Raw genomic sequence first — 18,376 nt, forward strand, 5'->3', positions numbered from 1 at the left:
CCCAGCATGGAGCCTGCTTCTCCCTCTGCCTGTGTCTCTGTCTCTCTCTCTCTATGTCTATCATAAATAAATAAAAATAAATCTTTAAAAAAAATTTAGAGTTCCAATGTTAAAATTATGAAAGCAGGTACATTCAGAAAGATCTAAATTCTATTTCTCCTTTCTATCCTATTCCCTCCCTTCTCCATAAGCAATCATTTTCATTTATTTTCTTCTATTATGTTTATAGATTAGATATGTATATAGGTATATATGCATTTATATTCATATTAACCTCTTTCTTAAAGTAGAATATACATTGTTCTGCAGATTGCTTTTTTCCACTAAAACAACATACAAATAACCCCAATGTAGTACATAGAAATATTACTTATTTTTTTTTACAACCAGTGTCCCACTAGATGGGTGTGGATTGTTTCTACTTGTTTGCAATTACACAGAGAGTTACAACGAATAGCCTCATGTGTGTGTCTTTTTATATTTTTGCCAGTCTAACTTCAAAATAGATTTCCAGGAGCAGGAATACTGGATCAAAGGGTAGATGTAAATGCAATTTTGCTAGAGATTCCCAAGTATTCCTCTCTTTAGAAACTGTATCTTAATGCATTCCCATTTGCAATTTATGAGAGTACCTATTTCCCTACAGTCTTGCCAACATAGTATGTTGTTGAGTTTGTGGATTTATGCCCATCTGATAGGTGGGAAATGGTATCTCAGTTTAAAGTTGCATTTCTCCATTTTTTGGTAACAATACTTCATAATATGAAACATTAGACCTCTCTTCTGAATGTTAAGGAACAAATTTACAAATACTTCTTCTACCAACATGTTATTTTGGAAGAGACATTTCTTTTCCTTCCTTCTTTCTTTCCTTCTTTCCATCCTCCCTCTCTCCCTCTCTTTCTTTTAAGGAGAGAGGCGCTGTGCAGGAGGATGGGGAGGGGCAGAGGGACAGGGAGAGAGAGAATCTTAAGCAGGCTCCAGGCTCAACAGCATGGAGTCTGACGCTGGGCTCCATCTCATGACCCTGAGATCATGACCTGAGCCAAAATCAAGAGTCACGCCCTTAACCGACTGTGCCATCCAGGCACCCCAGAAGAGGCATTTCCTATGCTTACAGAAAAATAAATAAACACTATGACCACAATAGCTATTTCTTTTTTTTTTTTAAACATTTTTTATTTATTTAAGAATCTCTATACCCAACATGGGGCTCGAACTCATGACTCCCAAGATTATGAGAGACATAGAGAGAGAGAGAGAGGCAGGGACACAGGCAGAGGGAGAAGCAGGCTCCATGCATGGAGCCCGACGTGGGATCTGATCCTGGGTCTCCAGGATCACACCCTGGGCCGAAGGCGGGCGCTAAACCACTGAGTCACCCAGGGGTCCCCCCAATACTTTAGTTTTAAAGATAATTAGCAATATTGGATCTCCAAGAGTTTAGTCACTGCAGTAAGACTAAATGCTGGACAAGAGATCCAATGACCTTTGACATGAATGTGAAGTAGAAAATAAATTTTGCACAAAAAAAATAGAAATTCCATAATATTAACAGTAAGAACTGCAAATTCTGCCAAGTACTGTTCTAATACTTTACTTATCTTACTAATCCTCATAACAATCCTTTGGAGGTGACACAACACTAAAGTCCCAGAATCAAAACATGAACTCAGCAGTCTGACTTTGGAGCCTGATCTCTTAATTGCAGAAACATATTTAATCTCATTATGGGAATATTGGCTCAGAATTTGCTGGGTTGGCTTAGATAACTAAATAGAATTCTCTTTAAAAACACTTTTGTTGGGGCACCTGGGTGGCTCAGTGGTTGAGCAACTGCCTTTGGCTCAGGTCGTGATTCCGGGGTCCTGGGATCGAGTCCCACGTCAGGCTCCCAAGAGGGAGCCTGCTTCTTCCTCTGCCTCTGTCTCTGCCTCTCTGTGTCTCTCATGAGACACATAAATAAATAAAATATTTTTAAAAATTGTTAAAGATTTTATGCTTAAGTAATTTCTATACCCAGCATGGGGCTTGAACTCAACTCCAAGATGAAGAGTCATATGCTCACAGACTCAGCCAGATCCCCCTAGAACTCTTTTTGCCCAAGATTATCTTCCACACAACCATTCCATGTTCCTTGGCAATAATCTCTTGTGAGTACATGAATGATAGTATCAGGAAATGCATTTTCTTTTCTTTTCTTTTTTTTTTTAAGATTTTATTTATTTGTTCATGCGAGACACAGAAAGAGAGAGAGAGAGAGAGAGAGGCAGAGACACAGGCAGAGGGAGAAGCAGGCTCCATGTAGGGAGCTCGATGTGGGACTCAATCCTGGGTCCCCAGGATCAGGCCCCAGGCTGAAGACGGCGCCAAACCGCTGAGCCACCTGGGCTGCCCCAGGAAATGCATTTTCATCCCCAAACCAAGAGTAGGTGAAAATATCGAAAAAGTCAAACTTTGAAGAGTAAAAAATGGATAGAAAACCATCACCCTATTTAGGGTATAATATACCCTAAATGTAGGGTATATTAAGGGTTGCTTTTCCTATTCTGGAGATGAGCTGGGCCAAATAACCTCCTGTGAAGATGAAAAACAGTTCACAATTGTAAAGTGGCACACTCACATTTATGACAGTGGAACACAAGACCACTTCATTTATATAGAGATTGGCCTCACAACCTTGGCCTCACCAACAACCTCATGCTCTCATGGTAACACTGAGCAAGTGTATCACAGAGAGCTTGAAAGGGTGGAGAATGAAAAGCTGGAAGCCAAACATTTATGACCTGGAAATACTAAATACTGGGTCCTTTCAATACCCAGTATTTGAAGAAGGTGATCTGTTTTTTTCTTACAATAAAGAAATATTACAAAAGGGATCCCTGGGTGGCGCAGCGGTTTGGCGCCTGCCTTTGGCCCAGGGCGCGATCTGGGAGACCCTGGATCGAATCCCACGTCGGGCTCCCGGTGCATGGAGCCTGCTTCTCCCTCTGCCTGTGTCTCTGCCTCTCTCTCTCTCTCTCTCTCTGTGACTATCATAAATAAATAAAAATTAAAAAATAAAAAAATAAAAAAAAAGAAATATTACAATGTATTCCGTTTTATGAAACACCCATAGGTGCTTCATTTTTTAGTAAGAATGTATATGTGACATTTTAAGGTGGAACAAAATTCTTACTCAGACTATCCTGAGACATCGGAAGGTCTTTGAATTCACTGCAGTAAGACTAAATGCTGGACACAACCACCACGAAAAACGTTGACTAAAAGAAAAACCACACCCCCAACTTTATGCACACAATTCTCATCACCTACTCCTGAGGAAGCAAACTTACATGACAACAGCCTCCTCACCCTTCACCCTCTTATCTTCCTACACCACATGCTGTCTTCCTCCTTTGCTTTCCTGGTCCTCCCTGTGAAGCGCAAGCACTGAACGGGTTAGGAGTGCATGTGAGGAAAATGGAATTGACTGCTACATTTTCTCTCACACTTCACCCAAGTCAAGAAATGAAGGCAACATCACACACAGCTATACGTACCAGAGTGAGATGTATATGAAAGTTATTCCAAATGAACAGTTTCTCAAATCCATCATGAAAATCAATATATATCATCAAAATCCCTATCGGCGTCCTATGGTCTATCACTCACAGACTTTGTGACAAGAAATATTCTTGAGCACATTCCCTCCCATCCCGGCCCCCATCCCCATTTTTTCTTTCCATTTAACCATACCCTTAAATAAATCTTGGGGCATGATGTCCTTGGTCTGGGGTACACATCTCTTCCTAAACATTCTCCTCTTGGGTGGTTCCCTTTTAATGAACCATTCCTTGTCAAGCTGGACTTGACAGTCTTTTTCTTGTCTTTTGCCTCCTTTGGTCTTTGGATGTCACTTTGCATTTACCTCCTTTTCATGAAACAGACTCCTTAACCAATACTCTCTGCTGTTCTCCTTATGCAGAATTAGTTTCTAGAAATTATGACTTTGGCAGCAGGTGTTCTCATCACTTACCAGCCTGGCAAATGAAAGAATGTCCCAGTGAGCAGATGTCCACATTTGATGATATCCAGTTGGAGTTTCTGGACACGTATATGCAGCTGATGGGGCCTGGGGCCCAGGGGGGCATGACACCTGCTGAGGGAGGGCCAGACCCAGATGAGCCTCATACTCCAAAATCAACCTTTTTTATAAGTAAATATGAAAACCAAATTTTGCTAGCATCCAACATATGAAACTTAAGATATCCCCTGGATGTGACATGTTTTTGGGGTCTGGGAATAAAGGGTCAAGAAAGAATTCTTGAGACATCTTCGGGGCAAAAAAGGTGGTTTTATTAAACATTGGGATAGGACTTGTGGGCAGAAAGAGCTGCCCTGGGATTGTGAGGGGTGACTGATTATATTCTTTCAAGTTGGGAAGGGGTTAGGTAGCATAAGCCTCTAAGGAATTTGGAAGCAAGGTTTCCTGGACCTTGAGGGGTCATTTATGACTGTCCAGTAAACTTTAATCACAAGACCCATCAAATGGTTATCAGTGGGCCATATGTTTGAAGGATGATTGCTAACATATATTTTGGGGTCAGAGGGAAGAGATAAAGGGAGTTTCCAAACGGATTTTTATTTTTTTTATTTTTTTTTAAAATTTTTTTTTTTTAATTATTTATTTACGATAGTCACAGAGAGAGAGAGAGAGAGGCAGAGACACAGGCAGAGGGAGAAGCAGGCTCCATGCACGGGAGCCCGACGTGGGATTCGATCCTGGGTCTCCAGGATCGCGCCCTGAGCCAAAGGCAGGCGCCAAACCGCTGCGCCACCCAGGGATCCCCCAAACGGATTTTTAGATGTTAAAGAAGACTTACAAGGATCCTGGAGGTTGGGCCAATGTCAAGCTAAGGTTGCCTTTCACCTCCAGCAAAGTATTAACATTGAGGCCATTAAGCTTCTGGAGGAAGGTCACCCTGCCTGTCTCAAGTACTTGTCAATGGACTGTAAGTTGTAAGGACATTTAATTTTTTTCTGTATTTCTTTTGCCTTTATTCTCCACATCACCCCCACACATTATATTTATTTTTTTCCTATTATGCATTCTTTATCACAAGGCTTCATACTAATTCACCTAGACTTCAGTGAAGATGGTGGTAATAAAACAGTGCCTTGGATTTTTCTCCACAATTTTATGGTGCATAATTTTGAAAATATCTCCATAAGAAAGGTAACAGGCAAATAATTTCTCTCCTGGTTTCTGAATTAGGAAGCGTGGGGCCAGAATGATGAAGAGGTATGTACCAGGAACAAAGTGGCCATAAAAGGTTTCCCACCTCAGAATCTTGCTAGTACTTTCAGTAAAATATCAGGTGCCTTAGCTTTTGATAAACTGAGAAAAATCTCATCATCTTTGCTACACAGACAAATCACAGGTTGAGGCACAAAAGCAGAAATACTTCAGAGGAACCGTGGTGATGAAGTAAAGTGATTGATTTTTTTTTTTCTATGCACAAAAGCAGAAAGATTTAAATTTCTTTCTCTCTCCTGTTCCAGAATAAAAGTCAGGGCTTTTACTTTGTCAACACTACATCCCAGAGCCTTACCTAGGTTGTTATTTTCTTGATGTTTTCCCAGCAGCTTTAGATTTTGTCCAATCCACCACTTATGCCCTTCTTCCAGGAAGTCCCAGAGAAGATGCTGGACCTCTGGGTTCCAAGTGTAAGCGAGGTGTCCTCCCTGCATACGACAATAATCTTCTGCTTCCTCATAGCTGCAGTGAAACCTGTTAAGCTGATAACAATTATTTTTACCACGTTGGTCTGGGGTATTTAGCTCCCTTCCTAGAATGATACCTATTCTGATGTATAACCAAAGCCATGTTCCCCTAAAGAACATTTTCTCTTCAAACTGTGAGCAAAAAACAGTGTGGGGGCTCAGCGGCTATCTAGTCCTTTAAATATATTCTTGGTGGGTTTGTGATACTTATTAGTATGATTCTTTAAAGAACAGAGAACAATTTGTCAAGGAGATAAAAGGATTTTTGTTTTTAAGGATCCAGGTGGAATCCCTATAGGCTGAAAACAAACAGCAAAGATCAATAAAGCAATGGGCATTTACAGGGCACCACCACCTGTGTCTACACAACCAGCTGTGCCTTTAGCTTTATAATAGATCTTTATTTGCTAAGCCTACGCTGTAAAGGAGTAGATAAGTCAGCGTTGCTAAAAATTGAGAAATGTATTGTGTGTGTTTTTAAAGGAAACCATTCTTGCAGACCCCCTAGACGTGTTTAAATTATTGTATTGTTTTTTAAAATATGACCAAACATAAAACTAGGCATAAACTATATGCTGAAGCTCTTACACAACCATAAAAAGCAAAAAGTAAATATCTGATGAAAGAACGAATACAAGTTAAATTCAAACAGGAACTGAAAACCAATGAAATCAAAACGTGCTATACCAAATAGCTATCTGACAGATAAACACAATACTGGCTTAGGGCCCCACAGGCTGTTTTGATTTGGCAGGCACGCTACTTCATGCTGTAGGGAAAAACCATTCTCTCACCACTTTGCTTTACTTGAATTGCTGAAAACCCTTTGTTCCCGTAGTATGTCGTTTGTTCTTCACCAGCAGCACGCCCATCATTTGTTTTAGATGGTTTTCTTTCTTGATGCCAAAATATGATAATAGGTACAAAATAAACGTGGGCTCTGAAATAGCTTGGTAGGTTTCAGAGTTGTTTGTCCAAATGATGCTTATATTACTTTAAAAAATCACTACAGAAAGAGGACACCAGTATCAAAAATTCTCAGGTGTATATCCAAGAATACACTCTTCCAGTTTGAGAAACACTGCAGGAATCAAACTAAAGATATAGTATGGCCCCTATTTGCAAAACGTTTACAGTTGAGTTAGGGGGGCGGATAAAAAAAGACCAAACAATTGTAGTTCATAAAGACAGTGCCCCTCGGCGCGGGGCGCCTGGGGGGCTCAGCGGTTGGGCGTCTGCCACGGGCTCAGGTCGTGACCCCGGGGTCCTGGGTTCGAGTCCCGCGTCGGGCCCCCTGCAGGGAGCCTGCTCCTCCCTCGGCCTACGGCTCTGCCTGTCTCTCACAACTAAATATAATCTTAAAAACAAAACAAACTGGTCAGGTACGGCATATATCTATGAAGGTTCAGATGAGGGAGAAATTATTACCAGCACTTGGGCCATATGGAGACAAAAACGGTCGTGCAGGCCGGAGTCAGCCTGAGTAAATGCATACGAACGGGAAGCGTGTATAAAGAGAAATAATTCTGCGGGGGTTGGGGAGACAGAAGTCGGAACAAACCAGAAAACTGAAACCTCGTGAAATGCCAGGAAAACGAGTATCCAATTAACTTGGAAGTTTTCTCAATAGGAGTCCACCAAGTCTTCCCTGCAATGGAATCCTTTGGGTTGCAGGACTCGGCTACAAAGTCTTGATGTCCCGACACCTTCATTAACACACATACCTACCTACATACGTCCGTTTTAGGCACTTTTTAAGGTAAAACCTGATGCTGATGGAATCTTCTCTGGGCTCGATTCGGGTTATCTTATTCCAACCCTTTTACAGTGTCTGACACATACTCCCGGTACCTGCTTTACCGAGAGCACCGGCATATCTAATGATCCAGATATTAATGGGAGCGCTGCTCGGAAGCGAAGGGTCGCGGACGCGAAGGCACCTGCCCCGCAGCGCCGCACCGCAAAGCGCCCGCGCGGGCAGCCCGGGCCGGAAGGGGCGTGGCCGCCCTGACGGCGCGAGCCGGCGGTTTCCGCCGCGGAGGGGCCCGCCCCGCCCTCCTGCCCGGCGATTGGTGAGGCGGCAGCCGCAGGCGGTGATTGGATAGCTCGCGGCCATCTCCTCCAATGGAAATGAGGCAGAGGCGGGTCCAGGGGCGGAAGGAGCATGGCGTGGAGACAGCTGAAAGTGAGTTCAGAGAGCGGGCTGTGCGCAGGCTGTGCGGAGCGCGGGCCGGCGGCGGGCGGAGAGGAGCCTCGCGGGCTGGCCGCGGCGAGCTGTGGGCGGGATTCGGCTCCCAGCGTGGGCCCCCCGGCGCGTCTGTGTCGCTGGAGGCAGCGCGGGTTGCGTGCGTGTGCTTGTGCGCGTGTGCTTGGCCCGCGTGCTAACGGCCCGCTCAGTCTGAGCAGATGCGGGTCTGCCAACGCGCGGGGCCCAGGTTTTTGTGGCACGTGGCACACGAGCGTCTAGGGAGCACAGGACGGCCCGACCTGACGTGCAGGACCCACGAGCAACGAAGTTACACCGAGACGCGGCCCCAGCCCTTCTCGATGAGATTGTGGGGCGGGGACTTGTGTGGTCGCGTTCACGGGCTTGTCGGGGGACACCAAGGGGCGCTCCTGTAATCTGCGGGAGACTGGAAGGAAGGCGGCAGATCCTTGCTCTTTATTAACAGCTGGGGTGATCCTCCAGGGCACATCGGATCACCGCAATGACTTGTGCAGGGAGCGAAACGCAAATCTTCATTCTGGCCCATGCCCCTCCCTGTCCCCCTAGCTCTCGTGCGGTGCTTTCCCTCATTCCTTGGCATCCAAGGAGCCTCCCCCCTTTCCCTCTTCCTTGGGTGCATCTCATTATCCTCTGCCACCGAGAGCGCCTTTATACTTTTCCTACTCCCCCCACCCCCTGCCTCCTAGTTAGCTCCTATTTATCCTTTGGATGTCAGCTTTGAGTCACTTCCTCAAGGGAGCCTTCCTGTCTACCTCTGAGATTGGGTTGGATTCTCTTATTACCCTATACCTTTTTTCTCCATAGCAATCTTCACAGTTCTATATTTGCGTGATCATTTTCTTAAAAAACATTTATTTATTTATTCATGAGAGACACAGAGAGAGGCAGGCTCCCTGCAAGGAGCTTGGTGCAGGACTCGATCCCAGAACCCTGGGATCACAACCTGAGCCAAAGGCAGGCACTCAACCACTGAGCCACCCAGGTGCCCCTATTTGCATGACCATTGATTAAGGATGTCTCCTGAGACTGTCCTCCTTGAGGGCAGGGACTCTTGAGTGCTCCTTAATGTTGGGCAGATGATTGACTGAATGAGTGAGTGACCCATCATCTGCAGTGATAACTAGAGAAACACGTTACAAAGCATGTTTTGAACTAGGATAGTGATTGTTGACTCAATAAGATCTGATGCTTTAAAAAAATATTTTTTTTGCAACTACATTTATTATCCTGAAGTGGAATTTATGTATAATGTAATGTCTATGTATAATTTTAAAAAGTCAGCATAATGTCCTAACTCTGAATATAAAAGAGAAATTAAAGGAATTTGTAATAAAATAACATGTATTTCAGCATGTAAAGGTTGGGGCATGACTCAGTGATGAGATATACAGTCAGGTGGTTAAGCCTCTGTTTAGACAATCTAGCACCTCAGGTATGTTTTGTTGTCAAACACCCAAGCAAAGCACTATACCATTCCTGAGATCTCTGAAATGGTGAACAATCTTTGGTAATGTTCTGTGCAAAAAAGTGCGGTTGTCCCTCAGTTTACAAGGGAATTGCATTTCTGGAAAAGTCAAAGTATATGAAAACTCTGCAGGGGATAGTTTGTGTTATGTGGTGGAATATAGGCTCAGATATTATGAATATTTTTTTTTTTTTTTTTTACATACTGAATGTCAGTGAGATGTTCAAAAGTCATACAAGACAGGGACAATTCATCTGTCAGCCTAAAACAATGCAGGATGTCTGTCTTTACTGATTCCTGCCCACTAAATCTATTATTAGCATTCCTCCAAAATACCTACCACATGCCCCCCGGAGGCTGTACTGCCTCTCTTGAAACCTCTAGCCTGGAGTCCTTCAGGACCAGAGAAGTGTCAGCAGTAGTGTGGATACAGCCGCTGAAGTAGAGGTCAACGTGCGAGCAAGATTAGAAACAAAGGAGACCAGTGTTAGCAGAAGGCTAGAAACATTGCTTCATGTGACATCTCATGTCCTGTGCGCATGGGTGTAAAGGGCTCAGAGAAGTTACTGCAGTCTGGCCTTGGGGGAATTTCAGTGGGCCTTTCTTTTTCCCTCCAGAAGCGGGTCCAGGATGCTGTGGTCATCCTGGGGGGCGGAGGACTTCTTTTCACTTCCTACCTGACAGCCATGGGGGATGAACATTTCTATGCTGAACACCTGATGCCAGCTATGCAGAGGCTGCTGGACCCTGAGTCAGCCCACAGGTTGGCCGTTCGTGTCACTTCCCTGGGGCTCCTTCCTCGTGCCACCTTTCAAGAATCAGATATGCTGGTAGGTGCTTTTGGAACACCTTCTGATGAACAAACTCTGTGGGTAATTCCAACCCAGACATGCTGGGCCCTGCGCTTTGAGAAACACTGTGATAGCCTGCGCACCTCTGGCTTTGTTTCCTTCTTCCTAGGAGGTGAGAGTCCTGGGCCATAGATTCCGAAATCCAATTGGAATTGCTGCAGGATTTGACAAGCATGGGGAAGCTGTGGATGGACTTTACAAGATGGGCTTCGGTTTTGTTGAGATAGGCAGTGTTACTCCAAAACCTCAGGAAGGAAACCCCAGGCCCAGAGTCTTCCGCCTCCCTGAGGACCAAGCAGTCATTAACAGGTAGGTGAAGAGCCCAGAGGCACCAGGGAATGCCTTCTCCCCGGCAGGGCACTCAGCAATGAGAGATCTGCTTGTCATACAGCGTGGGCATTTTTCTGCTATTTGGAATGTTCAGGAACCATGTTGAGCACCACCTGTGTGCAGGCATAAAGGCAGGTTTTAGTATTCTGGTTTAGCGCATACACACACTGAGGCTCCGAGAGCTGCATGACTTTAATCATGAGATCATAAGCGGTAGAGCTTGGGTACAGATTTAGACTTACTTGACTTTAGAGTTTGTGCTTTATTACTCCAGTGCCCTTGCCCAATAGAAATAAAATGTGAACTCTGTATGTAACTTAAAATATTCATGTAGCCACAGTAAACTAGTAAAAAGAAAAAAATAGTAAAAAATGGATGAAATTAATTTTAATAGATTCTATTTAATTGTTTATAATTATTGTATTTAACTAGAAGTATTTCATCTTATTCTCAATGTAATTTTAACATATAATCAAAATAAAAATGATTAATTAGCTATTTACCTACTTTTACTGGTACCAAGTCTTCAAAATCCAATGTGTGTTTGACTTAGAGCACTCTCATGTTGGACTGGCCACATTTCGAGTGTTCAGTGGCACATGTGACTAGAAGTTCTCGAATTAGACTGTGCAGCCCTGGTGTTTGGTAAACTGGAAAATCTAATAACCCCTATGTACAGCTGCTTTTAGTAAGAGGGAGCCTTCTAGATTGTATCAAGCCCTTTTCTTTGTAATCCCCAGGCAATATTCACTACAACAAACTCAGAAAGTGAAAAAGTTCCTACTTTTTGGTAACCAGAGTTCTGAGGGCTTCCTCAAGAGATTTTGATAAGCACCTCTGGGCCCATGGTTGGCCTTCTGGAAGATTGACCTATGGGAATCATTGGACTGCACATCCTGCTTTATTGTGTTTGTTTCACGGAAATTCTCCAGCATTAGAAATGAAGTTATTGATCTTCCTGTTGCACTGCAGGCTGGGATCAGTATCTTCAGAATTTCCAGGCAAAGTATATTTATGATTCGGCTGCCACAGATAGCTACAGGAACCAGGACAACGGTACTTAGCAGAATATGTAGACGAGCAGCGGTCGTCTACAGAGAGGAGAGCCTGCGTGTTCAGCCTCGCGCTGGGAGGCACGGAGTGGCTGCCCAGTAAGCACCTGCTGAATGAATGGAGTAATTTATTCATTAAGTCAACAAAAACGGGTGCTGCTTTATCTGTTCAGTATTTTTGGCTGCAAGTAACAAAGTGCCATAACCAGTAGGTGTTGGTTATTATTTCTTCTCTGGGAGAGTGTTTGTGGAGTGCAGGCAGGAGGTGCAGGATGGGGCTGTCAGAGAGACCCCCCTGGGTGGGAGTCGTTCATTAGAAAGGAGTGGGGGCCCGATCCAGACGGGTCTGGGGCAGCTCTGTGATGAGTCTGGGCTGTTGCCAGTGCTAGGTACCTGAGCAGCTTGTTTACAAATTTAAATCTTTCCCTCCATGTTTGATGGTGTTCTAGCAAGTTTTCTAGGAGTTCCAGGGGTGTTTAAACTTTAGAAGTCTCAGAACTGACTCTAATTTTTTTTTCTTTCTGTTTTTAAAAGTCAGAAGTAAAAAAAAAAAGTCAGAAGTATAGTGGGTACGGCCATGAAGCCATCTTTCCAGAGTCCTTGCTGTCTGGCTGAGGGCTCTAACGTTGTCCCCTCTCTACCTGCTTCTGTGCTACAGATACGGATTTAACAGTCACGGATTCTCAGTGGTCGAACACAGGTTGCGGGCCAGACAGGAGAAACAGGCCAGGCTCACAGAAGGTAAAGTGGGGGTGCTCTCGAGGGACTTCCCTCATTTATTGGAAGGAATCCTGTGGGGGAAATATCAGGAACATTCCTAGTGAAATAAACATGACTGAGCAATAGGAAAAAAACACTATGGAACTCGGGAATCTTCCTGGCTTTACCACAGCCACCAAGATTTTAACTGAATTTCACAATTTAGCAAAGACTCGCTTAGCTTTTGCCTCATTTTATAGCCTGGGTTATATCATAACTGGAGCAGCTTAGAAGTGAGCAAAGTGAAGCGGCTCCTCTGTGGTCGCACGGGTAGGTGAGATGTGAGCAGGCCTTGAGCACCGTCTTCTTCTGTCTTGCTTTCTTGTCCTTTTGTGTGTTCTGTAAATAATGCATGTTAATTATAGAAGCATTACTAAATACCAAGAAGCATAAAGAAGACAATTAAAATTACTCCTACTCCTTCCTATTCGGGGAGAGCTAATCTTGACATTTGGGAAAATATCCTCCTGGGCTTACTTAGAAACACTGTGCGGGATAGGAGGCCACCTTCAGGGGTACGGGTGTCCATTCTCTGGGAGCTCTGCTTTGCTGTCCCTCAGGAAGCACAGTGAGTGCTTGCAGCGCTGTTTTGTCCTCACCACACCTTCCCAGGTGCCCTCTGAGATCGTGTGGAGCAGTGGCCATTTCCTCATTGCATCCCTCTGGAACTCCTGCCATGAGTCGAGTCTCCTTGAATGTCTTGGTGGCAAGATGAGGAAAACCTATGGACCTCAGATTCACTTCAGGAAGTGAGGTTGAAAGGGCCCAGGCAGTCAGCAACCTCTGATTTTAGGAGGAGGAAGTGACCTTGTTTGGAAATCCCAGGCTTTGGTGGAAGCAGACCTTGCTGTACTACTTGTACTACAGACCTTCCATCTGGGGAGCTTTGAAGTTGTAATATGATCTCCACAGCTTGTGATAATCTCCTGCCTTCTTGCCTTCCTTTCCTTTATTATTATTATTTATTTTTAAAATCCTTCTTTTAATTGTTGCCAGTGCAAGCTTTACCCCATGCTTTCTCTCACCCCCACCTCCAGCATGACCATTGGTTGGAGTGAAGCAGGATCTCAGAGCAGAGTTATGCACATCATGTTTTCCAGCAGCTAGAAGACTTGAAGACAGCTTGTTGCTAGCACAATAAGGAACATAAACTGACAAAAGCTGTGGGGCCCTTTGATGGCAGAGTAATTCAGAAATTTCTAGCTTCAATGTCTTGGCCCTTTGGGCAGCTAACTGCTGATGAAAGATCCATTAGCTGAGCAAAAGTGATGCTCTGTTTTAAGCCAGTTTACCTGTGTGGGGAAGAATCAGTTTACAAATGGCTTGGCCTGGTGGAGGCTGGACTTGGGAAGCCTGAGGCCTTGTGTAGCTTTTGTCTGATTGGGTGCTGGCCCCTCTTCACCTCCCTTCCTCCCAGGGAATCGTATTTACTTTCAAGCTGGTGATTAAAAGGGTGACTATTTTAGGGTATGAGAAGGTGGTGAGCAATACTAGATGTTGCTCTTTGATCCCACAAACCTGACACACATTTTGGGAGCTCACTTGTGTTCCAGGTCTTTTCCCAACCATCAGAGAGGGAAAAGCAGCACTGACGTACCAGTGACCTCTGCAGATGGGGTGGTATCTTAGAAGTACAGACAGCCTCCTGCTTTCACGCACAGCATATTTCTATATAATGTATTTTTCTAAAAGTGCAAAATCCAAGTTGATAATCTCATGGATTTTTAAGTTGGTTGGCGTAATACTTGCTGTGCAAATGGAGACATTTTGGAGAGTGAAGGGTGTGGGCATTAACAATTATGCCCGGGCTGTGAGAGCAACCAGGGCAGTTCTGGGAGCACTGGGATGTGCTCTACATTATAAAAGAATTATACCTCTATATTTTAGGCATGATTAGTGGCAAACATTTTCCAGTATTGTGTAATATTCTTTAATTTTTCATTTTCTTTCCCACGGCACCCCCTGGCCTATGACTCTAGGCCAGCAGACAGCCCTTGAGAGTAAACATTTGTCCCTTCTGACATACCTGTCGATTTCTGACTGTCCTCATTACCTGAGCCCTGCCTTTTTATCATTAGTATTTGCACTCCTGATTTCTCCATTTCCCATGGAATTTTAAAAAAGAAAAAGGGCACAATGCAGCAAAAGATCTAGTTGTTGCCCAGACATTGCTGCGCAGAGGGTGAGCTCTTCTGGGTTGGTAGGCAGCAGCTTCCCGAGCTGTTTGCCCGCTGGTACAGGAGGGTCGCATTCGCGGGGGGAGGCCCACAGGGATGACGTTTGAGGGCAAAATCTTGACGTGCGATCTTCACAGAGGGGCTGCCCCTGGGGATAAACCTGGGCAAGAATAAGACCTCGGTGGACGCTGCTGCGGACTACGCGGAGGGGGTGCGCGTCTTGGGCCCCTTGGCCGACTATCTGGTGGTGAACGTGTCCAGTCCCAACACGGCTGGGCTGCGGAGCCTGCAGGGAAAGGCGGAGCTGCGCCACCTGCTGGCCAAGGTAGGCGATGACACGTCCACCAGCCTGTTGGTCCTCCAGGGAGAAGCTTGGGCCTCACGGTCGGTCGAGGAGCTGTCCTTAGCACCTGGACCGATGGGACCCCTTGCTATGCCTGTAATCCCCCATCAGAACACTGATTATGCTCAACAGTGATTAATGGTTCTGTCACCTGTCCCTGCTGTTTCACCACAAGATCATGATATCAGGGACTATCTCTCTGTCCCTAGCAGTGAGTACATGAAATGAATGAATTGGATGACTCTTTACCAAATAGTACTTGTGACAGTACTTTCTTGTTACCTCTTTTAGTGAAAAAGTCTAAATAAACCTTAATATATTAGCTAGCACCGATGACAATGTTAGGGACTTATATTGGAGATCCCTTGGTTCTAGGGAATCAGATCCATCTTGGTGGGGTCTTTGGCATGGCAGAGAGCTGTATTTCTGGAAAAGGACAATTGCTGGTGCTTTAGTGTGAGGACATGCTGGTCTGCGGCTGCGGGGGCTGCAGGTCAGTGGCACCGCTGGCTGTGGGCTCAGGCTTCCCTATCTCTGGCTGCGTGCTGCTTTAGGTGCTGCAGGAGAGGGATGCCCTGCAGGGAGCACACAAGCCAGCCGTGTTGGTGAAGATCGCACCCGACCTCACGGCCCAGGACAAGGAGGATATCGCCAGTGTGGTGAAAGAGGTGTGAGTCAGGCTGGGCCCTGGGATGCCCCCCACTGCCAAGGGGGCCATGTGGCCAGCTGGGCTAGTGCGGGGCTTCCCTTCCGCAATAGTGAGAGCTGGTTTGGTACCTGTCCTGATGTAACTCATCATAGAATAAGAAGGGAATGTTTGGATGAGTCGTTTTCTTGTATTTCTTCCCTTCTCTCTTTGCTCACATTCATCTAGCAAGGGCTCTAAGATTTGCGGTTGTGTCCTTGGTCAGACTAGGGTATTCTATCTCTGTCTCTTTCTCTAGTCTAACCTCAGGTCCCTGTGTCATGGGGGAGTGGTGGAGTCACAGACTGGACCTAGAAGTCCTGGGTTCAAATCCTAGTTCCACCACTCACTACCTAGGAGTCTTGGTCAGGACTAAAGCGAGTGGTTCTAAGGATTAAACCCTGTCCTAGTGGAACCTTATGGGTGGTCAGTATGTGATGGCTACTCTTGTTATGTTGAGGCTCATCCAGACACTTGTTCTAGAAGCATGGTAAGCTCTGTTATAGCTCTTGCTTCCAGGGTCTGTAGTGTGGGCACCTGGCCTGGCTGTTCTTTCGGACTCTCAGGGAAGCTTCTCCAGCTCCATCAGTGCCATGACTGGAGGGCTTTTTCTCTGTCTCACACTGCAGTTGGGCATCGATGGATTGATTATCACCAACACCACAGTGAGCCGCCCTGCCAGTCTCCAGGGTGCCCTGCGCTCTGAGATCGGAGGGCTGAGTGGGAAGCCCCTTCGAGATTTATCAACCCAAACCATCCGGGAGATGTATGCACTCACCAAAGGCAAGAATTCAGTCCTTGTTCTTCAGATTTGTGTGTGGCTCAGGCTCTGGGGTTTGATCTATGAATGTCTGCATTCATCAGGGGCCAGAGGGCAGGAGCCAGACTGAGGCTCTCCCATTGCCTGCCTTTCCTCACGTGGTTGCATGTGCTTCTGTGCAGGGGGAGTCCCCATCATTGGGGTTGGCGGAGTCAGCAGTGGGCAGGACGCACTGGAGAAGATCCGGGCAGGGGCCTCGCTGGTGCAGCTGTACACGGCCCTCACCTACCGGGGCCCGCCTGTGGTGGGCATGATCAAGCGGGAGCTGGAGGCCCTTTTGAAGTGAGTGGGGCCCTGTGTGGCTTGAAACAGAAGTTAATGTGGTATCAAACCCGAATGACTCAAATGGAGAAGATGCTGTTCACCTGTCTCTATTTATTCCTCATTCAAGGATTCAAAAATGGAGGGAAAAATTACTGTGTTGCTCCTATGACAAAAAATAGAGCCCAGGAATTCAAGAAGAACTTGTGAGTCAGTGGTGTTTATTGGCCCGAGGAGTTCTGGCAGCGTCCCTGTTCAGTAATATTGGCTTGACATCAGGGAGCTGTTAATACGTGAAATTGATTCCCTTCCCGTTGTGAGGGCCTAGGTGGAAATACCTCTCAGTTCCCGGGTGAGGACCATGTAGAAGGCACAAGGCACGCATCTGGGGGAGACAGAGGCAGGTGCATTATGGAGCTAGGTGAACGAGGGCTTCCAGGGAGAACAGGGCCTGTCCTCCACCATTTGCTGAAATTGCTTTGTTTTCTTTTTCCAGGGAGCAGGGTTTTACCAGAATCACAGATGCCATTGGAGCAGATCATCGGAGGTGAGGACGTTGTTGGTGGGAAGCCTGATCTGGAATCTTCCCATGAAAGCAGGCAGGCTTTTGCAGCTGGATTGAGAGTGGAGAGCCACAATCCACGAGAGCCTTCCTCCGGCATGACTGTAAAAGCCAATCATGAGTGTCACTGGAATCAATATAAGGCTTTTTTTAATTGCTTGTCAGACCATTAACTGCATTCATGATTCTCTCTAAATTCAAATCCATTTACTATTGCAAGGACATTAAATATTTTAGGGAAAAAAATCATGGAAACAATAAAGCCATTTAAAACCTGGACTTAAATCCCAGCCCTTTCTGGAGGGCCATGGGCTTTGCCCAGATGCTATAGGTCCTTGCAGAGTTGCAAGAATAGGTCCTTAGGGTGGCCATCCTGTCTGACTTCACATCGCCTTCCCTATGTGAGTCTAGGTCCTCGTCTCTTCTTCTAAGGATGTCAGTCACGTCAGAGTAGGCCCCACCCCGATGACCTCCATTTAATTTGATCACCTCGGTAAAGATAGGCTCCGGAAAGACCCTATCTCTGAACAAGGGCACATTCTGATGTTCTAGGTGGTAGGATTTTAACATAGCAATTTTGGGAGTCTCAGTTCAATCTGTCACAGAAAAAGTGACTTGGGGTGTTATTGGGTAGACAGGTTCTCAAGGTGCCTGAAGACATTAACACATGTTAATAAGGTGTGTCACTAACTAAAGAGATAGAGCAACACCACTCTTTTCAATACTGAAAAGCAAATGGCAAAGAGGAGCTAGAAACTTTGCCTGGGCAGTGCCGTTGGTATCTGGCATGCTGTCATCACCAGCAGGAAATTATCTTTGTTCCCATCACCTCAATACAGATTTTATATTAAATTCAATGTCTGGGTAGCTCTGCGAGAGGCACAGGAGTGTAACAGCACTAACATGTCCTGTTGCCTCATCATTGAATCTTGGCCTCAGCCCGGCCCTCCCTCTGTGTTCACCCACTCTCTGCCACAAAACCAGCAGCCAGTCTCCTGCTGTCCTTTTTGAAGATCTTTCTCCTATTTATTTCTTTTTTTTAAAATAGCCCCCAAATGAAAGTTGTATACTTCTTTTC

At 45.5% G+C, this 18,376-nt stretch overlaps 2 protein-coding genes across 10 annotated transcripts in view; one reads left to right on the top strand and one right to left on the bottom strand.

Annotated features, from left to right (window-relative positions):
- PKD1L3 (polycystin 1 like 3, transient receptor potential channel interacting) overlaps positions 1-7,774 on the bottom strand; it is a 69,166-nt gene extending 61,392 nt beyond the window's left edge. For 3 of the 6 annotated variants that reach the window (XM_072731587.1, XM_072731588.1, XM_026011610.2), the window contains exons 1-3: positions 6,561-7,774; positions 5,595-5,781; positions 4,019-4,141 (exon numbers count right to left, since the gene is read on the bottom strand). In XM_072731587.1, coding sequence (XP_072587688.1) covers positions 4,019-4,141; positions 5,595-5,733 — 262 coding nt within the window. In that variant the 5' untranslated portion in view covers positions 5,734-5,781; positions 6,561-7,774. Of the gene's footprint in view, positions 1-4,018; positions 4,142-5,594; positions 5,902-6,560 lie in introns of those variants that run through there. The other 3 variants (XM_072731586.1, XM_072731584.1, XM_072731585.1) reach the window with 1 other exon arrangement.
- A 115-nt stretch (positions 7,775-7,889) lies between these two features.
- Positions 7,890-17,577, top strand: DHODH (dihydroorotate dehydrogenase (quinone)). Of its 4 annotated transcripts, XM_026011607.2 has the most exons (9): positions 7,890-7,951; positions 10,076-10,288; positions 10,419-10,618; positions 12,350-12,432; positions 14,765-14,952; positions 15,525-15,638; positions 16,285-16,438; positions 16,598-16,757; positions 17,233-17,577. In XM_026011607.2, exons 1-9 carry the CDS (start codon positions 7,931-7,933, stop codon positions 17,285-17,287), a joined length of 1,188 nt encoding a protein of 395 aa, XP_025867392.1. In that variant the 5' UTR covers positions 7,890-7,930; the 3' UTR covers positions 17,288-17,577. The 4 variants fall into 4 exon arrangements, with proteins under 4 accessions (XP_025867392.1, XP_072587696.1, XP_025867391.1 ...); XM_072731595.1 differs by lacking the exon at positions 15,525-15,638; XM_026011606.2 differs by lacking the exon at positions 7,890-7,951 and having other exon boundaries at positions 7,954-10,288.
- Positions 17,578-18,376: the final 799 nt, after the last annotated feature.

The sequence above is a fragment of the Vulpes vulpes genome, chromosome 12 (assembly GCF_048418805.1).
Source record: "Vulpes vulpes isolate BD-2025 chromosome 12, VulVul3, whole genome shotgun sequence".
NCBI classification, from domain to species: Eukaryota; Metazoa; Chordata; class Mammalia; order Carnivora; family Canidae; genus Vulpes; species Vulpes vulpes.

What these genes read in the sequence shown, in the direction of transcription:
- DHODH (XM_026011606.2), top strand. Translation starts at nt 9,998, where the DNA reads ATGGGTGTAAAGGGCTCAGAGAAGTTACTGCAGTCTGGCCTTGGGGGA. An exon ending in GACCAAGCAGTCATTAACAG is followed by an intron (nt 10,619 to 12,349) that starts GTAGGTGAAGAG and finishes TCTGTGCTACAG; the next exon opens with ATACGGATTTAACAGTCACG. An exon ending in ACAGGCCAGGCTCACAGAAG is followed by an intron (nt 12,433 to 14,764) that starts GTAAAGTGGGGG and finishes CGATCTTCACAG; the next exon opens with AGGGGCTGCCCCTGGGGATA.